The sequence below is a fragment of the Plectropomus leopardus genome, chromosome 4 (assembly GCF_008729295.1).
Source record: "Plectropomus leopardus isolate mb chromosome 4, YSFRI_Pleo_2.0, whole genome shotgun sequence".
In the NCBI taxonomy this organism is placed as follows: Eukaryota; Metazoa; Chordata; class Actinopteri; order Perciformes; family Serranidae; genus Plectropomus; species Plectropomus leopardus.
This window is the reverse complement of record NC_056466.1, coordinates 12,018,020-12,045,732: the sequence shown is the minus strand read 5'-3', so window position 1 is coordinate 12,045,732 and position 27,713 is coordinate 12,018,020. Positions and strand designations below refer to the sequence as shown.

General features: G+C 37.5%; 4 protein-coding genes and 1 non-coding gene across 6 annotated transcripts; all 5 read left to right on the top strand.

The window, feature by feature from the left end:
• The first annotated feature begins 6,544 nt into the window (after window positions 1–6,544).
• trnas-cga lies at window positions 6,545–6,626 on the top strand. Its single transcript has one exon. It is a non-coding gene; the product is annotated as a tRNA-Ser (tRNA).
• Window positions 6,627–7,948: 1,322 nt separating this feature from the next.
• Window positions 7,949–8,715, top strand: LOC121941465 (uncharacterized protein DDB_G0290685-like). Of its 2 annotated transcripts, none has more exons than XM_042484258.1 (3): window positions 7,949–8,134; window positions 8,232–8,267; window positions 8,418–8,715. In XM_042484258.1, the coding sequence occupies exons 1-3, from the start codon at window positions 8,084–8,086 to the stop codon at window positions 8,664–8,666; spliced, it is 336 nt and encodes a 111-aa protein (XP_042340192.1). In that variant the 5' UTR covers window positions 7,949–8,083; the 3' UTR covers window positions 8,667–8,715. The 2 variants fall into 2 exon arrangements, with proteins under 2 accessions (XP_042340192.1, XP_042340191.1); XM_042484257.1 differs by having other exon boundaries at window positions 8,232–8,315.
• Window positions 8,716–12,406: 3,691 nt separating this feature from the next.
• On the top strand, window positions 12,407–15,467 carry LOC121941548 (glutamine/asparagine-rich protein mdt-30-like). Its single transcript, XM_042484369.1, has 7 exons — window positions 12,407–12,513; window positions 12,639–12,995; window positions 13,149–13,205; window positions 13,664–13,810; window positions 14,704–14,739; window positions 14,867–14,905; window positions 15,043–15,467. The coding sequence occupies exons 1-7, from the start codon at window positions 12,466–12,468 to the stop codon at window positions 15,310–15,312; spliced, it is 954 nt and encodes a 317-aa protein (XP_042340303.1). The 5' UTR covers window positions 12,407–12,465; the 3' UTR covers window positions 15,313–15,467.
• Window positions 15,468–18,329: 2,862 nt separating this feature from the next.
• scpp7 (secretory calcium-binding phosphoprotein 7) lies at window positions 18,330–20,516 on the top strand. The gene is made up of 7 exons (XM_042484442.1): window positions 18,330–18,368; window positions 18,584–18,631; window positions 18,737–18,778; window positions 18,973–19,032; window positions 19,122–19,313; window positions 20,160–20,229; window positions 20,433–20,516. The coding sequence occupies exons 1-6, from the start codon at window positions 18,330–18,332 to the stop codon at window positions 20,199–20,201; spliced, it is 423 nt and encodes a 140-aa protein (XP_042340376.1). The 3' UTR covers window positions 20,202–20,229; window positions 20,433–20,516.
• Window positions 20,517–22,932: 2,416 nt separating this feature from the next.
• scpp5 (secretory calcium-binding phosphoprotein 5) lies at window positions 22,933–25,040 on the top strand. Its single transcript, XM_042484302.1, has 11 exons — window positions 22,933–22,991; window positions 23,094–23,167; window positions 23,251–23,310; window positions 23,430–23,501; window positions 23,630–23,665; window positions 23,776–23,844; window positions 24,003–24,032; window positions 24,150–24,197; window positions 24,286–24,336; window positions 24,449–24,532; window positions 24,699–25,040. Exons 2-11 carry the CDS (start codon window positions 23,114–23,116, stop codon window positions 24,714–24,716), a joined length of 522 nt encoding a protein of 173 aa, XP_042340236.1. The 5' UTR covers window positions 22,933–22,991; window positions 23,094–23,113; the 3' UTR covers window positions 24,717–25,040.
• The last annotated feature ends 2,673 nt before the right edge of the window (window positions 25,041–27,713 follow it).

Sequence of the window (27,713 nt, the reverse complement as noted above, 5' to 3'; positions counted from 1 at the left end):
CAACAGAAACAATCCTGCATCACATATTTTAAGGAGAAGGTCAATTTATGCATATAGTTTGTTTCACTGTCTGGTCATCCTTTGTTGGAAAGTTTGTCCGTAGCCATTCCCATGTGTCAGCTTTCTTGCTGTTTCGCCAAATTCTGTGACCCGTCAGAATCTGTACACCAGCCCCTAAACCCTGACTGTAACCCATAGACTGTATGAAAAAAATGAACAGCACAAAAACTCCCCTAAACTGTAGCCAAAACATCAAGATTTTAATTGTGTTATTTGTTGTTATTTTCTACTTTGTTGTGCTGTATCCTGAAGACAAAGTCAATACCAATAAGAATGACGAGGAAATCGATCTACTCTGTGCAACACGCTGTCCCTCCATCAAAAATAGACAAGCCATGATTGACACCTCTGAAACAAGCTGAGGCATGTCTGCTGGAATCACAAGAATCATCTGGAGCGGCCGCAGTCAGACCGGGCGGCCACCTGGCTGTGATCTGATTTGCCAATACTGAAGGGTGGAGATAGAAACTGAACATACATAACGGTGGTAAAGCAAAATGTTCTCCAACAATACTAAAACTGATATTTATTGCAAAAATCCAACAGCATATTATCTCTGCTATGAGATATTGATTAAATGAATGCAACAAATAAGATCCAAGAGTGGTTTCCCTCTCTGATCATAGCTGCACCATGGTACATGGCAACTAAAAATAAACTTGTGAATTTTCTACAGATGGAGCGCAAACGATTTGCTCGGTCTATCTCTAACTCTGGCTTGAATTCCGGGGAGGTGAGTGCTTTAGGCAATTTCCCCTCGGGGATCAATAAAGTATTTCTGATTCTGATTCTGATTATCTATCCTCAGCGTTTCAACTTTCAACACACCTGATTGTCAGTTATTGTAAAATTCCTGTAATAATCCTCTTTTGCGTTTTCTGACAATGAATGTTTCTGTTTTTCTTAAAGGGTGCTGGCGCCACTTCCACTGAGGCAGCGGAGAGTTTGTCTACTACTACAGCTACTACTACAACTACAACAACTAAGGCTACTACTACAAAGTAAAATTTTAAATGTAACCAGAGAGCAACAAGTGAACAAAAACCAGTGTGACAAAAATGTTTTGTATCAGTTTGTCATGAATGTTTTTTTTAATTTTAAATAATGTATTTTTACACTCATCATTCTAGTTCAATAAACACATGGATCAAAAAATCACTTCATTTTCTGTTGTATCTGCCAAATAAATGCCATGAATAGAAAAAAACGGACAAGATGTGTTTGTTTTTCTTAAAATCCATTTGTACAAGAAACATTAACAAAGCTGTATAGAAAGGTGTGCATCATGCAAAAGATCTTTGTCACAATAAAGCAGAGCTCTGGAACCACATCCAGTTTCAACAGCTTTACTGTTTCTTCACTCACAACACCTCTGGGTGTCTGTGGTCACAATGAGCCACCACGGTTTCCTCAGATTACATTTGCACATCACATGTTAGGTGGTAACTTATGCTCCATTAAACAGAATTAATCTGTCGATTGTTTTCTCGATTAAATGGGAGGTTTGGTCTATGAAATATCAGAAAATTGAGCAATGTTTCCCCAAAGCTCAAGATGATGTCCTTAAATTTTCTGAAAGGTATTCCATTTGCTGTCAGTTTATTGAGGAGCAAAAAAAAGGAACATATTCACATTTCAGAATCTGTAATTAGATTTTTTTAAAAAACTCATACAGTTTTATCAAATAGTTGGCGACTAATCCATTAACTCCATAACTCCACACAGTCATTCTGGACATTTTGCAGGCGAGGGCTAGGGCGGCCCCTGACTCTTTGTGTTTCTGCGCCTGGTAGTCCATAAATAAAATATATACTTATTATGTGTAATAACTGTAGTCCTGATTAAACTGCTTAAACTCTGCGTCCCATATCAGTATTCCTGCATGCTTCTTAAGGTGAAACCTTTAGCAGGTTTTAGACAGTCCCTTAAGGGCTACCTTAAAGCTGTGTATATGAATCATGTCCACATGTCCAACACTGCTTCACTGTTTCCCAACAGCTGTGAGATTAAGTCTTGCATGGACAGTGGACAACAAGTTTTGAGGATTATCCTCCCAAATACATCATTTCATCACATTTTCACCTTTGGGACAAACATAAAATCAAAACATGTTTGACAGCTGATTGGATGACTGGAGGCAGAGTCTTTTCTTTAAAAATTGTACTCGGACATGAAAGAACCTCAGACCAAAACTCAACACTGGACTCTGTATTTGGCCTTTGTTGTCAACATCGCTTTTGACTTTGAAGGTGAGATTTTTCTCTTTGGAGACTATTCATAGTTTCTATAACTGAATTTACAATTTTGTTTCCCCCCCTTTCTGTCTCCAGGAAGGAGTCTTGTGTTTTTCAGCTATGAAACTGCTGGTCCTTGTTTTGTGCTTCACAGCCTTAAGTTTCGCCTTTCCTGTAAGTGCTCGAGTTAGTTGCACATTTGATACATGATGGCATGTTTTTATGGTTGTGTGAATATATGTAACAGTTGATGAAACAAGATTCTTCACTCTTAAAGGTCTCAGAGGAGAATGATCGAGTCAAACGCTCAGGGAGTTATGAGGTGCAACATATTCTCTCACCCACAAAATAACTCTATTCTACTACTTTATACAAAATGCTATTAGATATATTGTGTGTGCTTTATTTCAGATGAGTCAATTACTGCTTCAGTATCCATCACTCCTTTCCAGCTATCAACCAAATCAAGTCTTGGCAGCATTGCTGCAGTTTCTGTTGGCAAGTTTTGCCAATGCAGCTCCTGTTCCTCTTGTGTTTCCAGTGGGAAAGTGAGGCAACAAACTGGTCGACAGAGAAGAGCTGGATTCAAGATATTACTGCCGAGTTTCTCATGTTCAGCAATTTTTTATTGAGTAAACAAATCATTGAAAATTAATAAAGGAAAGATCAAGATAGAAACCATTTGTGTTGTTATTTTCTATTTTTCAGAAGTATTTAAATATTCTGCTTTAATTATTTATCTCTACTTTATTCTGACAGGCATGCAAAAGAGGCATGTCTCTTACGGTCTCTCTGTTTGAGCTCACAAGTTATATATTATCATATTTTCATTTTGCGTAGTTTTTACAGCAAGCCGGGTGCAGTTTTATTGCTTCCAGTGTGGCACATGGCACAACAGAGTGAGGAACATTATAACTTCTTACCAAACTAAACTCACAGTGTCTACGGGTTTGCAACTTAACCCTTTAACACCTGGATCAACATCAGCTTTCTTGTGCTGTGTTTCCATGCCTTTCACAAGCATTTAAACCTCTGAAACCTGAGAAAATCTGTTTGATTTCATTGAGAAACACAGGAAAAACCATAACTTGGCAAGAAATGTTCTGCAAACTGCAAACTGCAAAAAATAAGTAAAAGTTGAGAAGGAAATGATCTTACAATTAGCTGGGAGGATAATTAGACATGATTAAAAATAAAGGGAAAAATGACCAGAAAACTACATTCATAATCATCTTAACTATGTGGGCCTAGTTAAAATTATGTTTAAAAAACAATGTATTATGTAGCAAAATCTTGAGGCCATTTTTTGTTAAGTTGCTCATCGTCCTCATTTTTTTTTTTTGAAGAGATTTCAAGCCAATGTGGTCACATTTCAAAAGGTTAAAAAATATCAAGGAGGTTCCTGCAGGCACAATGCCATAACAGCTCATCTAGAATGGAACATATTCAGCATTAAGCTTGTGCAACTTGCAGAAAAAAACAATATAATAACTTCTTACAGATGTAAATTTGTCCTCGCTCTCTCACAACTTGTGAGACTTGTTTTTATGCCACAAGTTTACGACTGCAGTCAATGTGTCACACTGAATTTCAGTGATAAGTGACAGTAACAACAGTCTTCTGCTGTGATACAACAATAACCTCTTGCAAATGGTGAGAAATGAACTGATTTCTACAGTGTCACAGCCTTATATGGGAATAAAACCCAAATATGACACAAAGTACAGAGGACCTCAGTTTCTTCTGATGTCAGGGGAGTCTGTAGGAGATCCAGATTGGGCCCTCTGTGGGCCCCAAACAGGATATGATACTACTTAACCTGGTGACAACACTTGTTTGTTACAGTATGATTCATAAATATAAACCGATATAAGAGCAGATGTAGAAATGGCAATAGCACTCCCTGATTTTAATAATACCCAGCAAATCCCCAAATGTGTAACATTGAGTTGGCAGAAATAAAACACCTTCCTCTGACTTAAGAGCTGAATGCCAGTAAGTTGACTCACACACAGAAATGAAAGCTTAAAAAACATTAATAAATACATGAATGTTTAGGATAGCAGACATTAAACCTCTAATCACCGATTATTATTGCAGTTATTATTATTATTAATACATGTATTATTTTGAGAATATTATATGCATTATGACAATATAATAGGAGTATTGAGTCTTTGTTATCATTATACATTCCAATAAAAACAGGCAATTAATACATTTTTTTAAATTGTATGTGTACGAAGCAAAAATTAAATGCAACACTTTGGTCTGTTCTTCTGTTTTCACAGATTTAAGTTAATGATGAGTTTTTTAATTCACTCAATTCAGTTAGCTGACAACAGCTCTGATGAATATTCCTGCCATCAGCATGCCGATGGCACACTCCCCCAAAACATCTGTGGGGATGTGTTGTGAGACCTAACTGCACATTTTAAAGTGTCCTCACCTGTGTAGTAATGATGCTGTTTAATCAGCACCTTAATATGTAACACCAGTCAGGTGGATGGATTGTCCTAGAAAAGGAGAAGTGCTCACTAACATGGATTTTATTGAGGGAAAATCTCTACAGAGTGCATGAAAAAAGTCTAATGTCTTTGACTTAAACCTGTGAAAAATGAGAGAGGAAAAACAAGAGTGTTACATTTAAATTTTTGTTCTATGCAGACAGAGATTTGATGTGACTGAGATGTGCTAAAAGAAGGTCAGCATTAAGTTTTAGTAGTTCCAAATATTTTTATAAAACTAATTTTACCAACTATGGATGGGATAATTAAATAAAATTAAAATATACTTTCTTGTACACCTTGATTTGTTCCACCTGACAGTCCAACAATCATCCCTAGGTGCTTACAATCCTACTAGGACCTGATTTATTAATCTATTACATTTGTAAAACCATAATGCAAGATTTCCTGAATAAACACTTTACTTGTTTTATAAAAATGAAAGTAATAGAGACTCTTTATGATGCGTTTAATTTCCTCTTAGTCTCTCTTTTTTAATATAGCGTGAATAAAAAGAGGGAGAATTATAAAATATACTATGATGCTGAGAAAACAGGATTAAAAAATACATTACAATGTACAAACCATGTAATATTTTGGTACTCAGTAAATTTGTGCATGTTGGTCTAATCACTACAAAGCTGCATGAAGGAAACAATCCTACCACCGAGCAACTGTTAAAGTCGGCTGCCACCACACCAGGGATCAAGCAGAGACAACAGGATGCATAGCAACCTGTCTGCAGGAAATAAATATGTTTCATAAGTCTACGATGTCACAATAACAACTCTGGTGTGTTGTCTGAGTCTGTGAGATCCTACCTGGAAATGTAAACATAAAATGCACCAAAAATCAAAACAAATTATCATATGCACATGCTTTGATCCTCTCTACTGCACGATGTCAGCACATTGTTGGCTCAATCTGTCCGCTGCTTCTTGCTGTTCCTCCAAACTGTGTCAGCAGCTGTTTCTGGTGTTGTTGCACTGAAAGTAGTTTCTCTGAATTTGGGATTTCTTCATCTCAAATTCACATTGGGGATGAAAACACCATCATTTGAATATTTATTGCTTGTTTATCAAAATGAACACAATGGAGTCAGTTTTCTAATGACAAGAGATCGATTTCCTCTGATTGGCAGCCTGGAGCTTTGTCCTGTGAGTTAACAAGTAATTTCACTGAGAGAAACTTTTAATATTACCTGGAGAGAGAGCGGTTTGTCTGGAGTAAATGAAGAAAGACTCAGGTAATGGCACAAAGATGTGCTCAAAATAGGTAAAAAGAAAGGGTAAATTGTGGGAAAGTCAAAGTTTACCAACAAATAAGAGAAGACAGAAAGACAAATGCACATGGTTTGATTGGGACGTGATCTCTCAAAACAAATTAGCAATCAAAATGCCTCTAAGATTAGAATCTCTTTACCAAGTTTTATAAATTGTTCTAAATTAAATTTAATGCCAACCAATGAAAAATTTCATATCTTGTATATAATTTTATACACATTTTTTTCCACAACCATTTAAGTTTCGTTTCAGAGCTTGTGCATTATGACCATACAGGCAACAAAATTCCTCAATTTATCGTTATACATTGTGTGACTCCTGAATTAGTATACATGCAAGAAATGTCAAGAAACTACACATGGTAAAAACTGTGTTGGTCATTTTATAAGCTGCTATGATTGACTCATTTCAAAATTCTCTGTTTCATGATGTATTCTCTGAAGTTTCTTACAAATGTGGTGCTGTGATGGCTGAGTGGTCAAGGCGTTGGACTCGAAATCCAATGGGGTTTCCCCGCGTAGGTTCAAATCCTACTCACAGTGTTAATCATGAAGGATATATTGCATGAAGGATATCTTGGCTGTGTATAAAATATGATAAAATTGTCCACTATTTATCCATAAACTTAGCCTACATTGCATATACAAATGCTCTATATACTCAAATACTTGTGAGGGATCAAGGACAGAAGCATGTCCTATGCTGTATAGCCCTCCCAGGCAAATTGTGATTTGTGTTACGATAAATACAATTGGAAGTGCAACCTCTTGGCAGAGTTAAGTGGCCTTTGTCACCATTCAGTGTGTCTACCTTAACAAACCATGATCATATTAAAACCAAACTGACAACAAGGCACAATATCAGCTGTCAAATTCAGTTACAAGGTTTGTCACAAAGCACTGTTTGAGTCTGTATAATGATGTAAATCTGTTAACAGTGAGCCTGTAGGTCTTTGAAAAAGTAATTTCCCCTGTTAGCCTAATCAGATCAGATATGTTGCAAAAAGAAACCACAGAGCAGGATGATGGAAGCAGTGATCTGTGAAATTTTAATAGCTGTGTTGCTCTTCACAATTGTGCCTATCATTGGGAAATAAAACCTTTGTGTATGTCCAGATAGTCGGAGGTTAAATCTCTGGATGACACTTGCAACAAGTCGTAAAATTTAATGACTACCACAGAGGAAATAAAAGAGGTCCACCATGAGTAAACAAGATGATTACAGGGTTTGGGAAGGGTTTGAGCAAGTATTGTTTTGCAGGTGGAAATACAGCTCCAGGCAACAAATATTACTGTTTCATAAGTGCAGAGCGCTTTAACAACATCTCAGTCTTCCCACGACTGCAATGGCAAATATTTCAAATTCTTTTCCATATATAACAGTTGGAGTTTGAAAATATTCTGTGTTTTACTCAGAAGTTAAATACTTTTCTTTAATTCTTGAAACAAAACGAAGCGTGTGTGTTTGTGTGTGCGTGTGTGTGTGTGCGTGTGTGTGTGTGTGTGTGTGTGTGTGTGTGTGTGTGTGTGTGTGTGTGTGTGTGTGTGTGTGTGTGTGTGTGTGTGTGTGTCTGTGTGTGTGTATGTCCGTGCGTGATCAGCTGTACAAACTGGGTTTATTGGTTAATTCAGCTCAGCATGTATCAACAAATACTTTAAGTCCATGAGGATTATAAACAGGATGTGGACCTTTAATGTTACAAAAGCACAGTTTAGCTGGGTAATGAAATCAGGTTCACGCCTATTTTGGTTTTCTCTCCGCAGGCTGCCGTGAGACCGATCACATCTGACATGAAGTAACACACCTTTAAAGTGCGAGAGCAATGTGGACACACCTAGGCTTTTTAAAAGCTAATGGAGTTTCCTGAAGGGACCAGCTTGTAAAGTAGCGAACACAAAGCTTTATGTTTTATTTATTTAGCTGTTTATACTCGCTCTGTAGCGTGGCACACAGGCAGCTCTAACTATCAGGGGATCTGAATTACAGTTTGAAGTGCAAGATGAAGTTTTTTCTTGTGATGATTTTCTTCTTGATCCATCGTCCTGTAGCTGTAAGTACAAACAAAATTCTATATAATCTTTTGTTTTTGGTGCAGTTGTAATGATTTTAAGATAATGCCGAAGTATTAAATGTAATGTTTTTTGCAGAACTGTTATCACAGCAGCGATTCAGACAGTGATGAGGTAAGAATGCATTCTCATCACTCTAGCAGTGAGTCTGACAGTGATGAGGTAAGAAATAATTTCAATGCTATCATTTATCAATTAAAGTGAGATCACTGTAAACACCTTTGGTTTTTAAAATATTTTACTGTTTATATTTTCTTGGTCCAGAGCGGTCATCGCCGCCCGTTTCGGCCCAGGCCGTTTCCTCCCTGGTCTATCCCTACTTGGCTGTTTCCTGGTCTGTGGCCGCCACCACCACCACCTCCTGCCCCAGCTCCACCTCCACCTCCACCTCCAGCACCAAAAACAACCACAACCACGACCACAACTACAACCACAACAACAACCACCACCCCAGAGCCCCCCAAGACCACAGTAGTTACCACCACCGAGAGCCCGCGAGGAGACAACAGCTAGAACTGATCTGAGAACAGGAATAACAGATTGAGTTACTCAGTAATAAGGAAATGTATGCAGTGTGTGTGTTTTGGATTTATGTATGTTGGATGTATTTTATCACGTTTGTTCCAAATTTTAGGGACTTTTTTTGTCAGCATGTATTCACTTTCAGTATTGGTTCAGCAACTTTCCATGTTCCTATGTATTTTCCTGTTGACTCTTTTTATACATTTTAAGTCAACATCATGTCTTTTTATGCCAAAGTCCATAAAAACAGAAAGAATGTTTTGATATTTTGTGATTTGGCAGTTTATCGGTGCAATTATGCCTTTTGCCGGAGGCTGGTCTTTGTTGCACGGTGGTGGAGACACCTGTGGGAGAATGCTGACGACATTTGAGTGTAATATCCACCCAGTGGGCACACACATCACCAACCCTGGATCAACATGGCTTAAGAAAGGGATGAGCTTTGAGCCTTTAATACCCGACTCTTTGCTTCATCACTGAAGTCTGTCACTGTACTTTTATCATGACTCAGCCCATTTATCGCACTGCACTGCTAGCTCTCTGCTGAATTTACCCATGGAAACTTTGACTCTACAACTACAGTAACATTTTCCCAAATATGCACCTGCCTCTTATTGTACAATTTATTCACAATTCTTTTGTGTCTTTTTTTTTTTACTTTGTGCCGTAACGGTGGGTTTTGCACAAAAATTCATTATGAATGTATTCTTATTTACCAGTTTTTGTTTCTTAATGTCAGTTCATTCTGTGTTGCAAACTTTGTCAAATAATGTAAACCAACCAAACAACAGGCAGTGGTTGGTGTAAATCAGTAATTCTGTATCCTGCACTGAATAATGACTTTTGCATGTTGTGTATTTGATCAGGGTTTTGAAAAATAAAATTACATTTCAAGATGTGCCTCATAGCATTTTATAATCTAGATCTGTTGATATACATACATGTATTTTTACATATTTCAATGAACCCAAAATGACTAAATCATGGCAGAAATGTCATGGTGACCCTCCTCTGGTAAAAAAAAAAAAAAAAAAAAAAGAAATCATAAAAACAAATGTTCTGTAGATATTCCATCCAACGTGTCTCATCCCTAAACACTTAAGATATTTAATGATAAACAAATTATTTTCGCCATATCTCTAAAATACAACCTTCTTCAGATCATCTCTCTGTCCACACTGCTAGAAATAAAGTTGCTCCTACAATTTTGGAAATCTGAGAAGCCCTCTACATTTGATATGTGGCTGAAGGAATTAGAAAATGTACATTTTGAGAAAATAAGATTCGCTATGTCAAATAGGGAGAAACTCTTTTAGAAAATCTGGTCATTAATCTGATTGAAAAATGGAAGTGAATGTTCAATGATCTAACAGATTTCGCTGTATAACTGTCTTTGGTCAATAACCTGAAACTCCTGAAAATGTCCTGTTTCCTTTTCCCATTTTTTATTTTTCTTGCTGTTTGTTAATTTTCTCTTCTTATGCAGTTCTTTTTTGTACTTTCTTTGTTTTTGTTTTTTTTTAAAGGTTGACTTAAAGAGCCTGTTCCTTGGACATAAATCATGTTTTTGTTTTTTTTTATTTTCAAGAGATGGGCACAATAACATGAACATTAATACAATCTAATGCAACACAGTACAATACACAATAAATTGCATCACTGAAATAAATAAATAAATAATAAGATAAAATAAAACCTTAAATGCTTCCTTAAATGGTGTGGTAAAACATCAGAAATGTATTATACATAAATTAGAGGGGCAATTTGTCATATTCTGTTTTTATCCAATCAGGCAATCATGTAGCTGATCTGTCATGAGTCTGGCTTCTTCTTCTGCTCTGTAGGTTATGAGATTCATGTTTGTTGTTTATTTCTTGTTTCATGTTGTCCATTGGTGTTCAGTCTGTTTCCTTTTTTTATAGGTTCATTCCTCCTCTGCAACGCCTGGTTTTCCTTTCTTTGTGTGTTTTCCCACCTCGCTGATTGTCTGCCCCTCTCTGATGTGTTTCACCTGTTCCCAATCAACCCTGCCGTCACCTGTCCCCCCTTATCTCCCTGCTCTCCTCCTGAGCCCGCTCTCTTTTATCAGTCTCTTGTTCTCTGTGCTCCTTGTTGGATTCCCTCGGTGTTCCTCTGTTAACAGTTTGTTCTTAATTTGAGTTTTATGTTTTTTAATTAGTGCTTTGTTTTGCTTCAGCGTGCTCCCTGAGTTCTGTTGTCTGCTTATTTTTATCTCTTGGTATCAGCTTTATTTTATGAAATTTCACCTTTTGTTACTCAGATCTATACTGCTTGGTGTGGTGCATTAGAGTCTACAGGCTACACAGGCTACATGACTTTAGTCTTGTGGAGGAGACTTTCCAAATATTATACAAATTCAAAAAACAGTGATTCAGATTTTTGTCATTTGCCAATAAAAGTCAAGTCCCATATGAATAAGAGTGAGTGTGCATCTGTCTATTTCTGGTGACCATGTAGTGGTTACCTGTACAGGGTTTCACCTTGTTTCATATTACATGCTGGAAAAGACCCCGCAACACCTGTATTAGATAGATATACAGTTTGTTAAGGTATTCTGGTCATTTCTGCACACAAAACTGAAACCTGCAGCTGCTCTAGTCTGCACAGCTTTTCTTGGATGAAATTTAGATCCTTAATTGACAGTTAAAAACCTCAAGCTTTAGTCTGCCCCCTTGTGCACTTGTGTATACTTGCAGTCCAGACATACAGTTTGAACACACCACTTAGTGAATCAAGTCAAGCAAGTCAATACACACACACACACACACACACACACACACATATAAACATATAAACATATATATATGGGTTTTGCCATTTCTCAACCAATTAAATATAATTTTAAGAACCTGTGATTAAACGTATCTCTACTGAATCCTTTTAAAAACAACCTTTTTTTCTAATTCCTGAAAAACAGATTTTTTGAGATAGGAGATTTGTGCCTGAGAGCAGCAATATGATATCACAAATTTGCATCAGTGGGCTCTACTATCTGTAGAGCATGTGACACTCTCTTTCCTTTCGATCCTCACCTCCAGAAAGTTTGATGCACACCCCGTAGACAAGTGCACTGGAGAAATCATGAAAGATTTTTAATTCCTGCACAGTCAGCACTGAGTTTATTAGGGAAACAATGTTTCGGTTTTGGTCTTTAGTCAGGCATCAAATTCACAATGTGAAACAACAACAACATCATACTTCTTACAGTCTATGACTCCTAACTGAATGTGTGTTTGGACTGGTGCCTGCAGTATAAAGACGCTGCCTCACATTGTAAATGTGATGCCTGACGAAGGTCTGTGACTGTAACCTGCTTATCTACCATTTCCTTATTCACCGTTTTTTTCTCCGTTTCACAGCACATTACACACATTTAGTTTGACCATAATTACATCAGTGAGACACTGACACATCAGCTGCACCCACAGGTGCTCTGAGCAACAGGAAAACCGCAAGTCCTGGGTGCTTATGTGTTTGTTTATTCCTTTCTGCAGACATTACAGCAGCATGATTTTACAAAAACAGGCAGTTTAGGACATTCAGTGGATTTTCTTTGGCCTCCACCTCATTGCTTCATTCACACCAGAAGATTAGGTTGAATTTGTCTGTTATTTTTTTTTCTGTCATGTGATTGGTTGTTTCTCTCTGTGCACAGTGCATAAGTCAGTGCCCCCTCTCATAGTGTGTCACTGAATTTACTCTAAGTGCTCTAAGTGGACACTGCTTGACATCTTTCATTGATCTTGAGGGAAAAATTTTGTTTTCGGAAATGATAATATTCATCCTATTATCAACAATAACAGTGTCTGCAGTACCAGTAAGTTGTCTCATTTATTTGATATTGTAAAACTTGTTTGCAATGTTATTTTCTGAATTTGAACATTTCACTCATATTATGTGAAATTTGATGTGATAATGATAATTTCGGGATTTTCTTTCCAGGTCTGTCCTAATGCCCTTCCTCCCCCGCTTTCACAAGGAGGAGCTGCTCAAGCTCAACGAGTTGTTGAAGTCACTAACCAGCAATCTGTTGCTTTTACACCGGCCCCTCTTTCCCCTAACACTGATCAACCACAGCCTGGGGTCCCTGAGCAGCCAGGTCCCCATTGGGTCCCCCAGCAGCCAGGTCCCCATTGGGTCCCCCAGCAGCCAGGTCCTCAGGGGGGGCCCCAGTTTCTGCTTCCAGCACACCACTACACCTGGCCTACACTAGCGGGCAGTCCAATGATTATCCCTCTGCAGCCAGGCGTCTACGGAGCTCAGCCTGCTAACCAGCCAACACTCCCACAGCAGCCTCTGGTAGGACATACAGAGAAAAAAACATATTAAAAAATTACAGGAAACACAATATATTTAGCAATGTATTTTATGTTTTGTTTTTTTTCACATTGATAACATAAATCTCAGGAATAATTAATGAGAATGCTTTTCTTTTGTTGCTGTATTTTTCAGATTTTCCCTTCTTATAGCTACTTCCCCCTTTTCTCATCACCCTATAGGAATCAGCTGGTAAGACATTATTAAGAAACACACGGTCTTTGTTTTCTGAGAACGTTTTTTCCCCCATGCACACAGTACTGCATGTGCTATACAATGCTGATGCAAGGATATCTTCCAAGCATAACTCAACTTGAAAGATTTCACCTGCAGGGTATTTCTACAGAGCATGTTTTGTGCTGCCGACAGTTACTGTATGGGAAACCCGAAACAGCCATAACAGACAGTGCTGTGGAAATAACGACATCTGCCACAATCTGTCACATGATTCGTGACCCTAAGAAGGAAACTTGGTTGCTGTTTTGCCCTCAGCATGTTTTTTTCTGCTACAAGTGATATTGTAACTGTAAAACTTTGTGTTAAACTGTCTCATTTCTGGAGTCAGAGAGGGTTAGAATGACAGTTTTGTTGTGTCTCAGTGCAGACATTTTTAACAAACATTAAAATGTAACTCTTTTTCTCTCCTCCAGATCTCCCCATATGGATTCCCAATGATTCTTGAATCCCCTCCTCCACAAACTTCAGGAAATCAACCTCATAACAATCACGTGTTACCTGTAGAAACACCTGGAGCTGGTCCTCCAGGAGATGTACCTCAGCAAGTGCAGCAACAGCAGGTGGCTCTACCTTTAAAAACAGACAGCAGTGCTCATCGGCCCAGTCATGAAAGGAGAATGTTGGCATTGACTTTTCTCCAAGCCACACACTTGACAATTGCACATTTTGTCAGAATCATGTCAATGTTTCTGAAGTGGTGTAGTAAATGAGCTGATTTTGTCATTTGGAGGTGGTGAAAGGGTGGAAGGCATCGCAAGACACACACCGAGCTCCAGACTACTGTTTGAGACCATGAGACAACAAAACTGATAGTGTTTTAGCAACCCGTCCTGGTTTTACAAGCAGCTTTTTAGGCACCGAATATGGTTGTATTTTTTGTGATGGCATACTGTTTTTCTACTGGGGATAGTGCCATGAAGAGCTTTATGCAGTGTTAGCTACTGAAATAATGTCACAAAAAGAGTTATTTTACCAAGATGTTGCAGCATTTCTTGCAAGGATGTCGACATGAAAAGATATTGCTTCTCATCAAGACATCACAGCATTTCTTCCTAGCACAGTAGCTAAAAAAAGTCATTATATTTTTTTAGTTTCTTGCCAGGATAATGACATAAAGGTTTTCTTTTTTTTTTTTTTTTTACCATGACCAGGATAGTGGCACAAAAAGCTACTTTTCCTACTTGTATTAAGCCCCCAAACGCCCTAAATACATAAATTAACCATAGTGCTGTTGAAATGTAAAGTTTCAACATATTCCCTACATAATAACCTATAAATGCAGGCATTCATAGTTTGCAGAAATGTACATTGCCAACATTTTTCCCCTGCTTATTGGGTTGTGCTCATATAATAGAGAAAAATATATAACATATTTTCTTTTTAAAAATCTGGCAAAACCTAAGGGAAAGTAAAGAGCTGCATTATACTCAGACTTACTGATTTCCATCCACAGAATCCCCAAGTTGTTTACATGCTCCAGCAACCCAAGGTGAATGCAACATACAGAATATGACACTCTGTAAACTTAGATATAATCATCACTAATGCTCAGTGTGGTTTCTCAATCCTCTGTGTGACGATGTTTTATTTGACGAGTGTTGTCACTCTTCACTTAGGGCTCTACACTTGGCAGCCTGAGCTCAGAGGAACTCCAGGTAACAAAAACAAGATTTTTATCTATCTCTCAGCGTGTTTAAACCGTCAGCTGAGTGAACCCAGTGATCCCACTGATGGCACAATAGTCCATCCTCCCTGGGCTCTTACACTGTCTGCCATCTCTTCTCTATTTCAGATGGCAGCTGAGATGGGCCGGCTGGGCGTTTACCTGACCACCCTGCTCACCAACTCACCATCTGGAGCCGTTCAGCCTGTGAATCAGGCCGCTGGGCTTGCAAACTCAGAGCAGCAAAGCATCCAGCCAACGGTAGCTGGAGGCCAGCAGACACAGGGGCCGGCAAGCTCTGGACCACAGCTGAACGCTAACAGCAGCCCTGTAGGGTTGGAGGCAGCAACTGTCCAAACACCTATTGAAGCCAAACCCACTCAGGGAAACCATGTCTGAGACTGCAGCCACTGGCAAAGACAACCCACAACATACTCAGAAAACCCACATTACTGATAATAACTGAATAACAAATGATGTTTCTTATTATCTTTATCTTAGCAGTTAACAAATTGTGAACGTTATATCACAATTTTTCATTTTGATATTGTCAAATAAACAGACCAAGACCAAGTTTCCCATCACTTGTTTTTTAATTTTGGTTTAGATATAGTCCCATCTTTATTAATAAATTTTGTGATTTTGAAAACAAGCTGTGAATACAATATTGACGTATTATCCCCCTTTAAATTGATGAATATGCACCCAGCACACACTGAGGAGCATTAACAATTATATGGGGTCATGTTTGTGTCCACCTGACCAATAGTATTTCAGTGTTCACTTTACTTTGATCTCTGTTTTTGGTCTCCTCCAGGGAAGGAGTAGAAAAATATCCAGCTCTTTTGCTGCTAATTCCTCCACTGTATTCCCCAGATAGTTGCTAACTGTGTCTGTCTGCTGTGCAAGTAATGTGCAGTAAGTTTTTAATGCTATAAGTTGAAAACAGCTGCCTGTTGTGGCCAAAAACAGGGTTAATGGCAGCAGTGAAACTGAACCAAAGCAGTACCAGAGCTTAAAGGACCTGCTGCACTGGGTGATAATTCTCTGTGGGTTCATCCCTTCAAGCAACACATAAAAATATAAAATATATCAGCTTGAATATATTCAGTTAGATGCACATGCCATTAAACCGGCACTGTGACTTTCTTACACATGATTTTCTCAACACCCTGATCGAGTTCATACAATGTCACACATTCAAAACAGCCCTACAGCAGTCTTTCTCATAAACACGTCAAGAAAGAACATTCTCCTTTATCGGTCTTTAATTTTTTATTGTGTTTCACAAAGTTGAAACAGGTCTCACACATGCAGTCTGTGTGAAAGTGTCGTAACGTCTGAATTATGAATTACAGTTTAAGTGAGCTCAAATGCCTTGAATAATACTTACAGAGTGTTTTTTCTGCCCAGTAACACCATGATCTAAGAGGTTATCTAATCATGGATTTTGGCCAAAGAACAGCACTTGAGTATCCTATCAAGCAGCAACCTACATGGTTGAAAAATAAAGCTAACCTGGAAGTGCCCAAAACTGCAATTCCTCTAATGGCCACTTGGGGCTGGCTTCAAGAGTGAAATAGACGGGTATACAGTCTGGTAAAAATAATGGTATTAGTCTTCAGTTAATTTAAACATTCATGGCAACTGCATGAGGGATTAATTTTTATATAACTCACCCAATTAAATGTTATCAAATCTTAATGCAAAATTAAGAGCATGGCCCCTTTACATGACAGGTGGATGCTGTCTGTTGACAAGTCGCTGCCACAATAACAACACTGGCTAGGTTACATATCCATGGCGTAACCCAAGATTTACAGACTATAAGCGTAACTGTAGCTGTCATTATTTCAGTGTGTTTTTAGTTCATTAAGGTTGATTGTAATGTTTTGGTTACCTAAAGCATTTGGTTGTACAAAAAACCTATAAGAAGTCAAATGTTAAGGTTTTCTGGTAAGTACATTTTATTTTAATGGTTGCCTGTATTTGTGAGTGAAAATTACCATTAGCATTAGTATTTTCACAGTTAACCACAGCTGTAAATGCACCCTCGACCTACTCAATCAAATATGGTCACTTGTGGTTCTAAAAGTTCAAAATGCTAAACCTGAGGCTTCAAAATCAGGCCCCAAGAAAGTGCACCAGGCTTTGCAGCCAATTTTGGTATTGTATTTTTATAACAGGAAATTGAGCTTATTTTGGCATCATGCACCAGTGAGCAACAAATGAGCAACAGCAAATGCTGTATTCAGGTTTCTCTAAAAATCCATGTTCAAAACTGCAATCCATAAATTCATTGGTGATGTCATGGTGTCTATGTCCATTATTTTAAACACTCTGTGGTTCACACAGGTTGACATACAGGTGACTGTTTGAGTTCAGTATTTTCAAGCTGTCACCAGTTAACTGAATCAACCAATGAGTCTATTTTTAACAAAGATGAGTCAAAATAAGTACGTTTTTACAGGCTGCAAACTTGATTGTCACTACGGAAATGATACAGCAGTGATAAAATCATAAAAGAAAATCTTTTATAGCTACAGTATGATAGTATCAAAAGCTTCACTTTACGATCTCTGAATATACTTCACACCCAATCACGTGCAAACCCGATATCCCTTGGGCTGATGTTGCAACATTTCACGTGAGGAAATGTCCTGAATATGCTTTTCAAGCCAAAAATCTGTTAGGAGATTTCTCACAGACGTTAAGCTGCCAGTTTTGTCATCATTAAAATGAAAATCCTTGGCTTGTTACCAATACCTGTCATAGTTTTGCACGTCCTTTGTTTTGTCAGCAGATATATAGGAGTAAATCTCTCTGCAGCGATCACACCCCTCCTCTACAACCCTTCAGCACTTGCGTGGAGCCAGAAAGGAAAGGTAATGTAGACAACTAATAACTTAATGACATGACATTTTAAAATGATAATCTATCTAAATTCTGTTTCAAATGAATATTGGTAAATCCAATGACTCAAAAGAAATTTATTTGACAGCTTCAAGATGAAATTCATCCTGCTTGCTGCCTGCATCCTTGGGGTGGCTCTCTGTGCCGTAAGAACAACACTATTCCTAAAATATTTCTTATTTCTCTCTTATATATCTGTTAGCGTTGCACACAGTAAATATTTAACAGTATAGAATCTTACCCCAAGATCCATGTAGCTGTTTTAAAGCTCCACATAATCATCATCAGCAGATGGAGTTTGGTCAGTTTTCCTGGATTTGTAGATGTTCCAACTTTCCACCTTTTTTCAGAGCACTTTAAGGACTTCTTGTGCATGATGGTTATTGGCAGCGTTGTCAGTTAATAATCCTGCATTTACCAACAAAAGTTTGTCTGAACTTTTGATTTCACACTGACCTGCATCCCATTGATTCTGCAGTATTTTCTCATCTTCACAGCCGCAGATGTACATGGAGTTTGACATCCGTTACGCTCCAGCTGAGGTACAGAGAGACGCAGTGCTGAATTATGAATTACACACAAAAACCACAGTAAAAGACACATTTTCAAACACTACTGAATCTCTGCACACAGGTCTGCTATTATGTGTTAACCACTGATGGTAATGTCTCTTTAGCTGAGCCTGCTGGCGGCTCCTTTACTTGTAGTTTGCTACTTTTCTCACACTCATCTAAAAGCTAAAATGATTTTCTTCTAGGCAGCCAAAGCTATTCCTTCTGGAGCCCCTCTCAGAACTCTGGATGTTGTGAGAGCTAATTTATATTTTTTTACACACATTTTTTGATTGATGATTTTTTAAATCTAATGATTAGTCTTTTTAAGATAATTTTCTCTTTTTTTTTGTTTCTAGCTGCTACCAGTTGATGCCCAGAGACAGCCTGTTGGAGGACCAGTGAGTGACATTGCATAGATTCAGTTTTATGTGTGCATAGTACTTTGCAAACACTTTATCCGAAGAAGTTAAGATGCAATTAATATTGTATATACATTCTAACATTGTTCAGTTTTAGAGACAATGTATGTCACAGAGTATAGCAAGATAACACTTTAGGTATCAGTTTCTAAGTGCATGTGTTGCCACTGAAGGTCCGTGGCTTCATCAAGCAGGAGATCCTCCAGCCAAATGGTATAGACACCAAGGATATGGTAAGTGTCTGCAGATTTTTATTTCTCTGACAGAAGTTATTTGACATTTCACTGAACTGATGATCTCTTCTCTTTCTTTTCTGCTCCAGTACTACCCCTTCGGTTTCGACCAGCCAGCTCCTGCTGCTGCTGCTCCAGCTGCTGTTTGTGACCCCGTTGCTCCTGCAGCTCCGGCTGTCCCCGTTGTACCCGTCATTGCTGCTGCCCCTGCCGCTCCTGCCGCTCCTGCTGCTCCTGCCGCTCCAGCTGCCCCTGTTGTACCTGCGGTTGTGGCTGCCCCTGTAAGAATGACAGCAAATTTTATTTTGGGCTATTTAAGCTTATTGAACAATCAGTGAGACTTTGTCATGTTATTTGTCAATCATATAAATGATTTGATTGATATCAATGTACAATAATATTTTCAAATGACTGCAGCACAGGGGCGGAGCCAGATGTTGTAAAAATTTGGGGCACAGCCCAAATGTAGAGGGGCCCAGGGGCATGCCTCCCATAGGAGATTATTTTCCCAGTATGGCAGCACTTTTTTTTCAAACCATTCGACAATATAGAATGCCTTAAAATCTGTACCTAATTTGGGAAAAACATGACAGTTATCGAGGACAAAAATCATCCTATAGAGCCTGCATCTTATTTTGTATCTAGTTGTTTTCCAGCTGACTATTCTAAAACTATAAGACATCAAATATTGAAGATAACTCATACTCACTCCTGCCTCTTAAAAAGATGTGTCTGATGTGGTGATATTAAGTTACTGAACATGATAGATATTTGGCATTAACAGCATTACTAATGAAGAAGGGATTTTTTTTTTTTTTTTGCCTGATTGATTTGCTGACTCAAAGATAAATTTGAGGATATATTTGAAAAAATGAAAAGTTAAGAGCTTTTTAGAAACGTTCAATAATTGAGTCTCAGAAGCAACCCCTGCTTCACCGCTGCTGCTGCAGGTCGGAAACTGGATTGAACTCAGGTGGTGATGAGGGTAACAGGTTCATTCTAATAAATGAGTATTGTGTCAGATAAACAGTCTTCCAACTATTTCTGCTGAGGCGTTGAGAAACAGCGACTTCTCAGCAGATGATTCTTGCTCCTGATTGGCTCATCAGAAGCCTCTGTCATTTCAGGCTGCCAAACCCAGCAGAGATGATGATGATGACGATGATTAAACAATAAGAGTCAGCAGGATACAAGCAGGTGGGGGCCGAAGGGGTACACATGCACATACAATACACATTTACTCTGATGTGTTACTGCATAATTCAGACCTTTAGTTTTTAACAAACATGTATAAAATAAATCTTAAAATCATTTACTCTCTTCTGTTTGTGTCTTTGGCTGCATGGCCTTTTTTAAACACAAGAACAGTTAAGATGTTTTTGCCTCCCTTTTCATTTTAGATGACCAATGCAGTAACAGCCTACCCTGGTGAAAGATGACCAGCCAACGCTTCTTTTTCACAAAGTATGAAAAAATATGATGCAATGCTTTTAAAAAGAAATGGTGCTATGTATTTGAAAGGACAAACAATAGTACTCTTCAGTGTGATGCTTTTCTGTAGTGAAAAAAATTAACAAAGTGCTGAGTCTTCTAATAAAAGTATGGTGCTATGCAATCAAATATGAGTGGGGTTTTTTTATTGCATGCTGCTGTTTCCCCTGGCAAATATGCCATAACTATGCCATCCATTGTTCTCAGTTTCCTTATTTCAAATAATATTGATCATGACATTAATTCTTTGAAACATGAGTAAATTGGCTTAATTTCTTTCAAAAACATGCGGAAGGCAATGAGCTACTTGACAAGAAATGACCCCCCCAAAAAGTTAAAAGTTACAAGAAAATTCACTGAAAATTAGCAAAAAACAAAAAGGAAATGACTTGGGGAAAAAAGTGTTGAAAATGATTTTAGAAAATTCCCTATTTCTGGTAATTTTCTAATATCTCACATTTTTTGCAATTTGCTCATTGCACTTTCTCTTGTTCTGTAAGAAAATTAAGCATTTCTGCTCAGGTTTCAAAGGTTGAAATTCCTATGAAATGTGTTTAAATGCAGTGTTCCAAGTTTCAGAGGATTAATATAGACAGACCTACATGCTAATTATAAATTATAATGTATCTAATTGCAAAAGTAAAGTGGATCATGAATCAAGTTTAGCATTTTGTGATATATAATTATGATAAAATCCTGTACTGTCACCCTGCCAATGTGCGTTTTGACTATGTCTCTAGCTACAAGCTCACAAGTGACAAAAAACACCGGTAGACAATATCATATGACGATCATTCAGGTTAATAAATTAAGTAAGTTTTTACTTCTTTTCAAATAGTTTAAAGATAAAGTGTCTAAGATTCAGGGGGGATTAAGGAAGTAAAATTCCTTCAGTGTTTTACTAGGAACCAAATCATTAGCCGAGGTCTCTTTGTGTCAAGTTAAAAGACAGTACTTATATTTTGTTTCTCAAAGGCCAAGAAAGTTTATAATTCTTCTAAAAACATAAATTTATGAGTAATAGTTCATACAGTTCAACTAAAATCATTAATAATCATTAATATTCCCTCGTTTTCAGGTATGTTGTCACCGTTAAACAATATTTATCACGAATATAATAACATTTAAAAGTTTTTTAAGCGAGTAAATTGTGACATTTTGAAGAAATTATAGGTGAGTGTGTGAGCGAGTGTGTCCCCGCTTTGTAGCATAAACCGAAGCGTAAGTGGGGCGAGTGTAGTCATTTTGGGTCAACTGTGAACTCACGTGTATATTAAGTAATGGCTATGCTATATGTTGAATATTTATCAGTATGCGCATCATATTTTTATCCACATTAGTGACTTTTGGTGAGCGTAAACTGTCTTGTTAGCCTATTTGAGATAGCAGGAATTTACGTCCAAGGCAAATGTTGTGTATGTTGTAACTGAAAAAAGTGGTGTGTACCCCTACAAAACAACGTAGTCTGTATTTCGATTTGATTCGATTCAGCGACATGTGACTGATATGAAATAATATCATTTGCGAATTTAACACAATCTGTTAAGAAGCTCCAACCCCTTTCTTTTTTTTGCTTTTGGCCAAAGAAGAAAAAAACAGCACTTAGATAATGCTAATGAAATCAGTTTAGTGCAGTAAAGGTTTTTTTTAAAGATTATTTTTGGCCAATGTGAAAACCGTTATCTAAAGCCAGTGGTTGGTTTGTCCATTCTTGGCTACTGTAGAAACATGGCAGCTCAACATGGCGATCTCCATTATTGAGGACAGGCTATCTATAGAGATAAAAAAACAGCTCATTCTAAGCTAACCAAAACACAACAGTTCTTATTTTAAGGTGATTATTCACTAAATAAAACAGATTTATTATATTATACTCCAGTTGTACCAACATATCCCCCTAAATCTTACAAACTTGACCTGTTTATGTGAAATTGACTAAAGCAAAAGACACAAGTTTATATTCTGTCTTCTGAGTTTACATGCAGTCCTTTGACACTTAGTCTCCTAGACAGATTTGATTCTGCTCTTGATTTAGAAACACAGCTAAAATGCAAGCAACTGGAAAAGACACATTTAATTAAACATTTTTATAACTAATAAACATAATTTTGCAGATAGATGTGTATGCCACAATGCTGCAGTTGCACAGAACCAATAAAACTGCCATGGTGGCAGAGTGAGGAGCACAGTGAAGGCACAGTGTGTGCTGTTCTAGACAGTGTAAACAGACAGAGTCTGCTATTAAACTGAAAGTAGATTTGACCACTGGTCATTTACTAAAGCTGAAGACTAGACACCTGCACTGCACCTACTCATTGGGAAACTTCACTCCCATCAACTGTGATTGGCTCTCCGATGAGCTGGAGCCCTATAAAAGACAAAGTTTCTCTGTGGAAGATACCATCATCTGGCCTCACCTCCAGCATCAACATTCATCATCCTCTCCAGTGGTGTTTTCATTGCAGAAGGTGAGTTATGAAGAACTTCCACATAAGTTCACGTATGCTCTTCTAATACAGCACTAACCACTCAGTGTGAATTTTTGTTAATGTAATGATTTGTGTCTGTAGGACTTGGATAATCTGCAAAAATGAAATTTGCCATCCTGTGCCTCTGTCTGGCTAGCACAGCCTCGGCTGCACCCGTAAGTTTTACGAAATAAGGTTGTAATAAGCTTTTCTCAGTGCAGTTTTTTGCATCTAACTTTTTCTGTTTCTTCATTTTCAGTCCATCTTTCATTACCTGCCTCATTATGCAGGTTCCAGACCACAGGTGCCACCCTCACCGGTAATGTGCTTAATTTCTGGTTTTTACTTTGCAAAAAATGAATAGTATACAGTGACCGATATGAAGCACAGCAGAAATATATCTATGGGGACCTCACTGACAATTTTCCATCCATTCAGGTGAGAAATACCTACCCAGCTGGCCAGTCTCTCCCACCACCTGGACTTCCTGGCGCTTACAGTGTGGAACTGGTATATGAGACTTCCTCTTATCTGATATGCACGCTTTCATCTCCCTGAGATTTGTTTTTTATGCACTTGCTGTGATTATTAAAAATGCCTATAGAACACTTATGTTTATTTCTGTATTTTTTTCTAAGATTTATCCACACAGATTCGGTGGTGCTGGTGCACAGGTAAGTGCACACATTTTACAGCAGCATCTCCTCGTTTAAAACGTGGTAAAACCATCACAACTCAGTGCTTTTCTTTCATTTTCTTTTTTCCCTTTTTTCTGTATCTGCAGACTTTCCCCTCCCAGGGTTTCATCAAATACTCCATTCCTCAGCCACCAGGCAGACAGAGTGTGGAAGTCGTGAGTGTTGTTGTTTTTTCCCTTTTCAGATTAACTGGCATTATTGAGACTCAAAACACTTACAATTATCATCTGTGAAAGCACGTGTGAGAGAATAAACAACCTGTTGGAACAAGACTGATTTATATGCTTGTGCTGTTTTGTTTTTTAATTTGCAGTACTACCCCTATGACTTCGCCCAGCAAAGGGTAAACATTTTAAACTTTGAGATTTTATATACTGCATGATTTAAATATGAAATTACCTCCATCATATATCATTTAACATGGTGCAGTACTAAATGACAGTATGTGCTTTTGTTTCAGATCATAACAAACCTTCCTCCTATGACAAACGCCCCTCATATGACAAATGTAAGACATTTAAAAACTGCACTTTACTGTTATTTTTTTCATATATCATATTTAACCCACCACTTTTATTTTTTTTTTCCCACCACAGGTGCTGCCATTTGAATATCCTCCTCAAAATATTCCCCAGCAAATTCCAAATGTAAGATGTACTACTGCTACTTCAACTACAACTAATAATAATAATAATCATAATAATATTTCAGTATCATTCATTCTGAGCATTTCTTTTAACTTCTTTCTTTTTTTTGTAGCTTCCCTCATTCGATGCCAATCCTCTTCCATCCCAGGATCCTCTGCAGCCTCTCCAGCAGGACCAGCCCCCACAGACAAGCCAGGTACTTCAAATCAATCTATATATCATCTAAAATGTTTTAAAGTTTAATAGAAGTCATATTGCAAATTTATGAAAATGACTATCAACGTGAATTCCTAGCAAATGCCATCTGTGGGGAGAGTATGTTAAAATAATAATTGCTCTGAACGACTTATTTGTCTTTGCAGGCGCCTGCAAAGGTGTGAAGTGAATGAGAAGCATGACAAGGAGGCAAACGTCTTCCTTAGCATTCAGACATCTGCAATGGGACAAATGACGTTAATGACTGACTCTGTTTCTACAACACGTGTATGATCATAAAATTACCACTTTTTATTAAGAATAGTGATGAAATAGTGAGCTAAATTACAACAAGGCCATCTGCATAGCATGAAACCTATTTCTGAAGAATGTTCTGCTTCACTTTATAGTCTTCATAGATTTTCCCTGTTATTGTGTTAAAGTATTCTGTAATGCTGCATTCCACAATATATAACAATTGTGCTCCACATGTTTAAACTAATTTGAACTTCCTTAAATGTCATTTTCCTTAAGAATTAAAGTCTTAAGTTTTCAAGCAATTTCTGGGTTTTCTGTGTTTATTGAGAGTTTTTCAGAATTTCATTGGTATTATTTGTGTGCGGCAACATGATAAAATCATAGCTGTGCGGCTACAATTTACTATTTTTTTCATTATCAACTAACCTGCTGATTATTTTTTAGAAAACTTTAAAAATCAAAATCATCAAAATTTGCCCATCAAATTTTCCCAGAGCCCAAGGTGGTGTCTTCACTAAAGCTTTTTTTTTAAAAAAGTTTTTTCTTTTTTTTTCTGTTGCAAAACCTCTTAACTTGAAACAGTTATCATAATTTTTCCTCGATCAACTAAATGCCTAATGGGCTGACTGTCTCAAAATCAATCATCTCGAAAAAGGCTGTGGTCCAAAATCATTTACTCGTTACCCTCCCTTTTTTCTCCAAGATAATGTGTCTTTTATTTCTTTGAATCGCTTCAGACCTTCTAGGTAGCGTTTGGTTTCAGTTCATTTAACTAGATGTATAAAACTCAACCTGAAGAAACTTGTTAGAGATAATTCATACTTAACAGTGAAGTGAATAAAGTTTGTAAATGTCTCTACATTTTAGTTTAAGTTTCCTGGGAAGAAATTTCGTTTACTTGTAAAGGATCTGTGATGTTGTTTATGACTGGCTTGTTGACAGTGATGACCTTTAACTCCTTTTACCAATTACAAAAAACGAGATAGTTACGTTCCCCGTGTTCAGGGTTTATTTTCAGGAAACACTTAACTATATGGGCTAGATGCGAGAGTGTTGTCAGCAGTATTTTAGTACAAAATACTGACCATTTTCAGCATGACAGTAAAATGTGTTCACAAAATATGGTCATGAATAAAATACAAACACTGAAATTGAAAAAAAATAGATGCCCTGTGTTGAACCCCTGTGGAGCACTTTAGGGCAAATGACACAAAAAAGGCAGAAGTACAGTAAATACAGCAAAAGTCTTAGGCCACCTTAAACTTTGTTATTTAAGAAAGGTTATATAGATCATACATATTAATTTCTCAATATTCTCTTTACTGAAATTAAATATATATATATATATATATATATATATATATATATATGTAAATTATATATATATACACATATACACACGTATATATATATATATACGTGTGTATATGTGTGTGTGTATGTGTGCAGTACTTTAGGTGTCACAAATACCTCTGAACACCTTTGTTTTGTGATATATGACTAAAGTAATCACTGAATCCAACATGTACAGTACAAGAATAGTATATGTATCTTACATACTATATGGCCTACAGTACATCATAATTACAAGACACAGTGCACATAATTTGCCAGTGGTTGAGCAAATTCCCCCACAGTTAAACGTCACTGTCTCAGAAAATTAAATACCATGAAGTGAAATATCTTCCTGATGTTCACTCCCCTGAGGATCAAAGCCTGTCACAACATGACTTTACATTTACCCCTTCAAAGACACTTAAAATACACACAGGCGCCATCCTCTCACGCTACGACTGTCTCTTCCCCACAACTTCTCTTTCCTTGAACATAAAATCAAATAAATTCATAACTTTTACCCCCCACAGCAGAGGAGATGTTGACAACAGGTTTAATAGCCTTAATTTGACTTGTCACAACTACAGTATGATGCCCTTTGTACTGAACAGCACTTCTGTGAAGTTATCACATACAAATACATAAAGACAGAATAACAGAGGTAGTTATAAAAAAGAGCTGATAACTACTGCAGGTCAGGACAGTAAAAGAGAGATCTGGTAACATTGTTAGGTCAACAGAACATGCGTGGTTTTAATCCCAAACTGTTATACATATAAAAAACGGACCTATTCAAGTTTGATGCCAGTGCAGGCAGACTTCAGAGTAAGAATGGAAAGACACACACTCGTCACTCCGATAAAGCCATATATTTCAACTTTTAAAATTAAACATTTTAACAGAATGCTGTGCCTCACCTGACCAATGTGCTGCATTTTAGAAAACATCTCATCGGCCTACAGCAACCATCAGTTCTGTCATTACAATTTGATTTAGCACAATGAAGTTTTGAATAAGTACATTTATCTTAAGGAAGTATTTCACTGCTGCAAAGATGGTCTTTTAATAAAACAAGGTTGTCTATACATTAAAAAGATGTGAATACTTTTGAAATTGCTCAGCAAAGCAATTTACATACATAAATTGACCTTGACTTTTGGTTCCACATGAATCACGAACAGCGGTTTTCCTGCATGAAAGTTCAAATTTCTGTCCCATCCTCCGACCCGCTGTCCGTCCCACGTTCTGTGGACTTTCTTGCTCTCTATACTACATCGCGAGTGTCAAGTATAGCTTTGGATGGATTTAAGTCAGCGTTATTTGAAAGCCTGGCTGATATCACACACCAAGGGCCTTGACAAAGCAGCTTTATTTGACCCCCTGAAATAGTGTATTCCGAAAGTATGTGCCAAGGTTTCTTTGCTGAAACAAAGCACAATTTATTTAAGTTGGCAGAAGTCAGGTGTTCCTGTTGGTACAGAAAATATTGTTTATAAATCTTATTACTCTTCTCACTGCCTTATTTTTCAAGTTAGCAAACAAAGTAACAACCTCGCTGTGTGCCAACATAACAACAGTAAAAGTTTTGA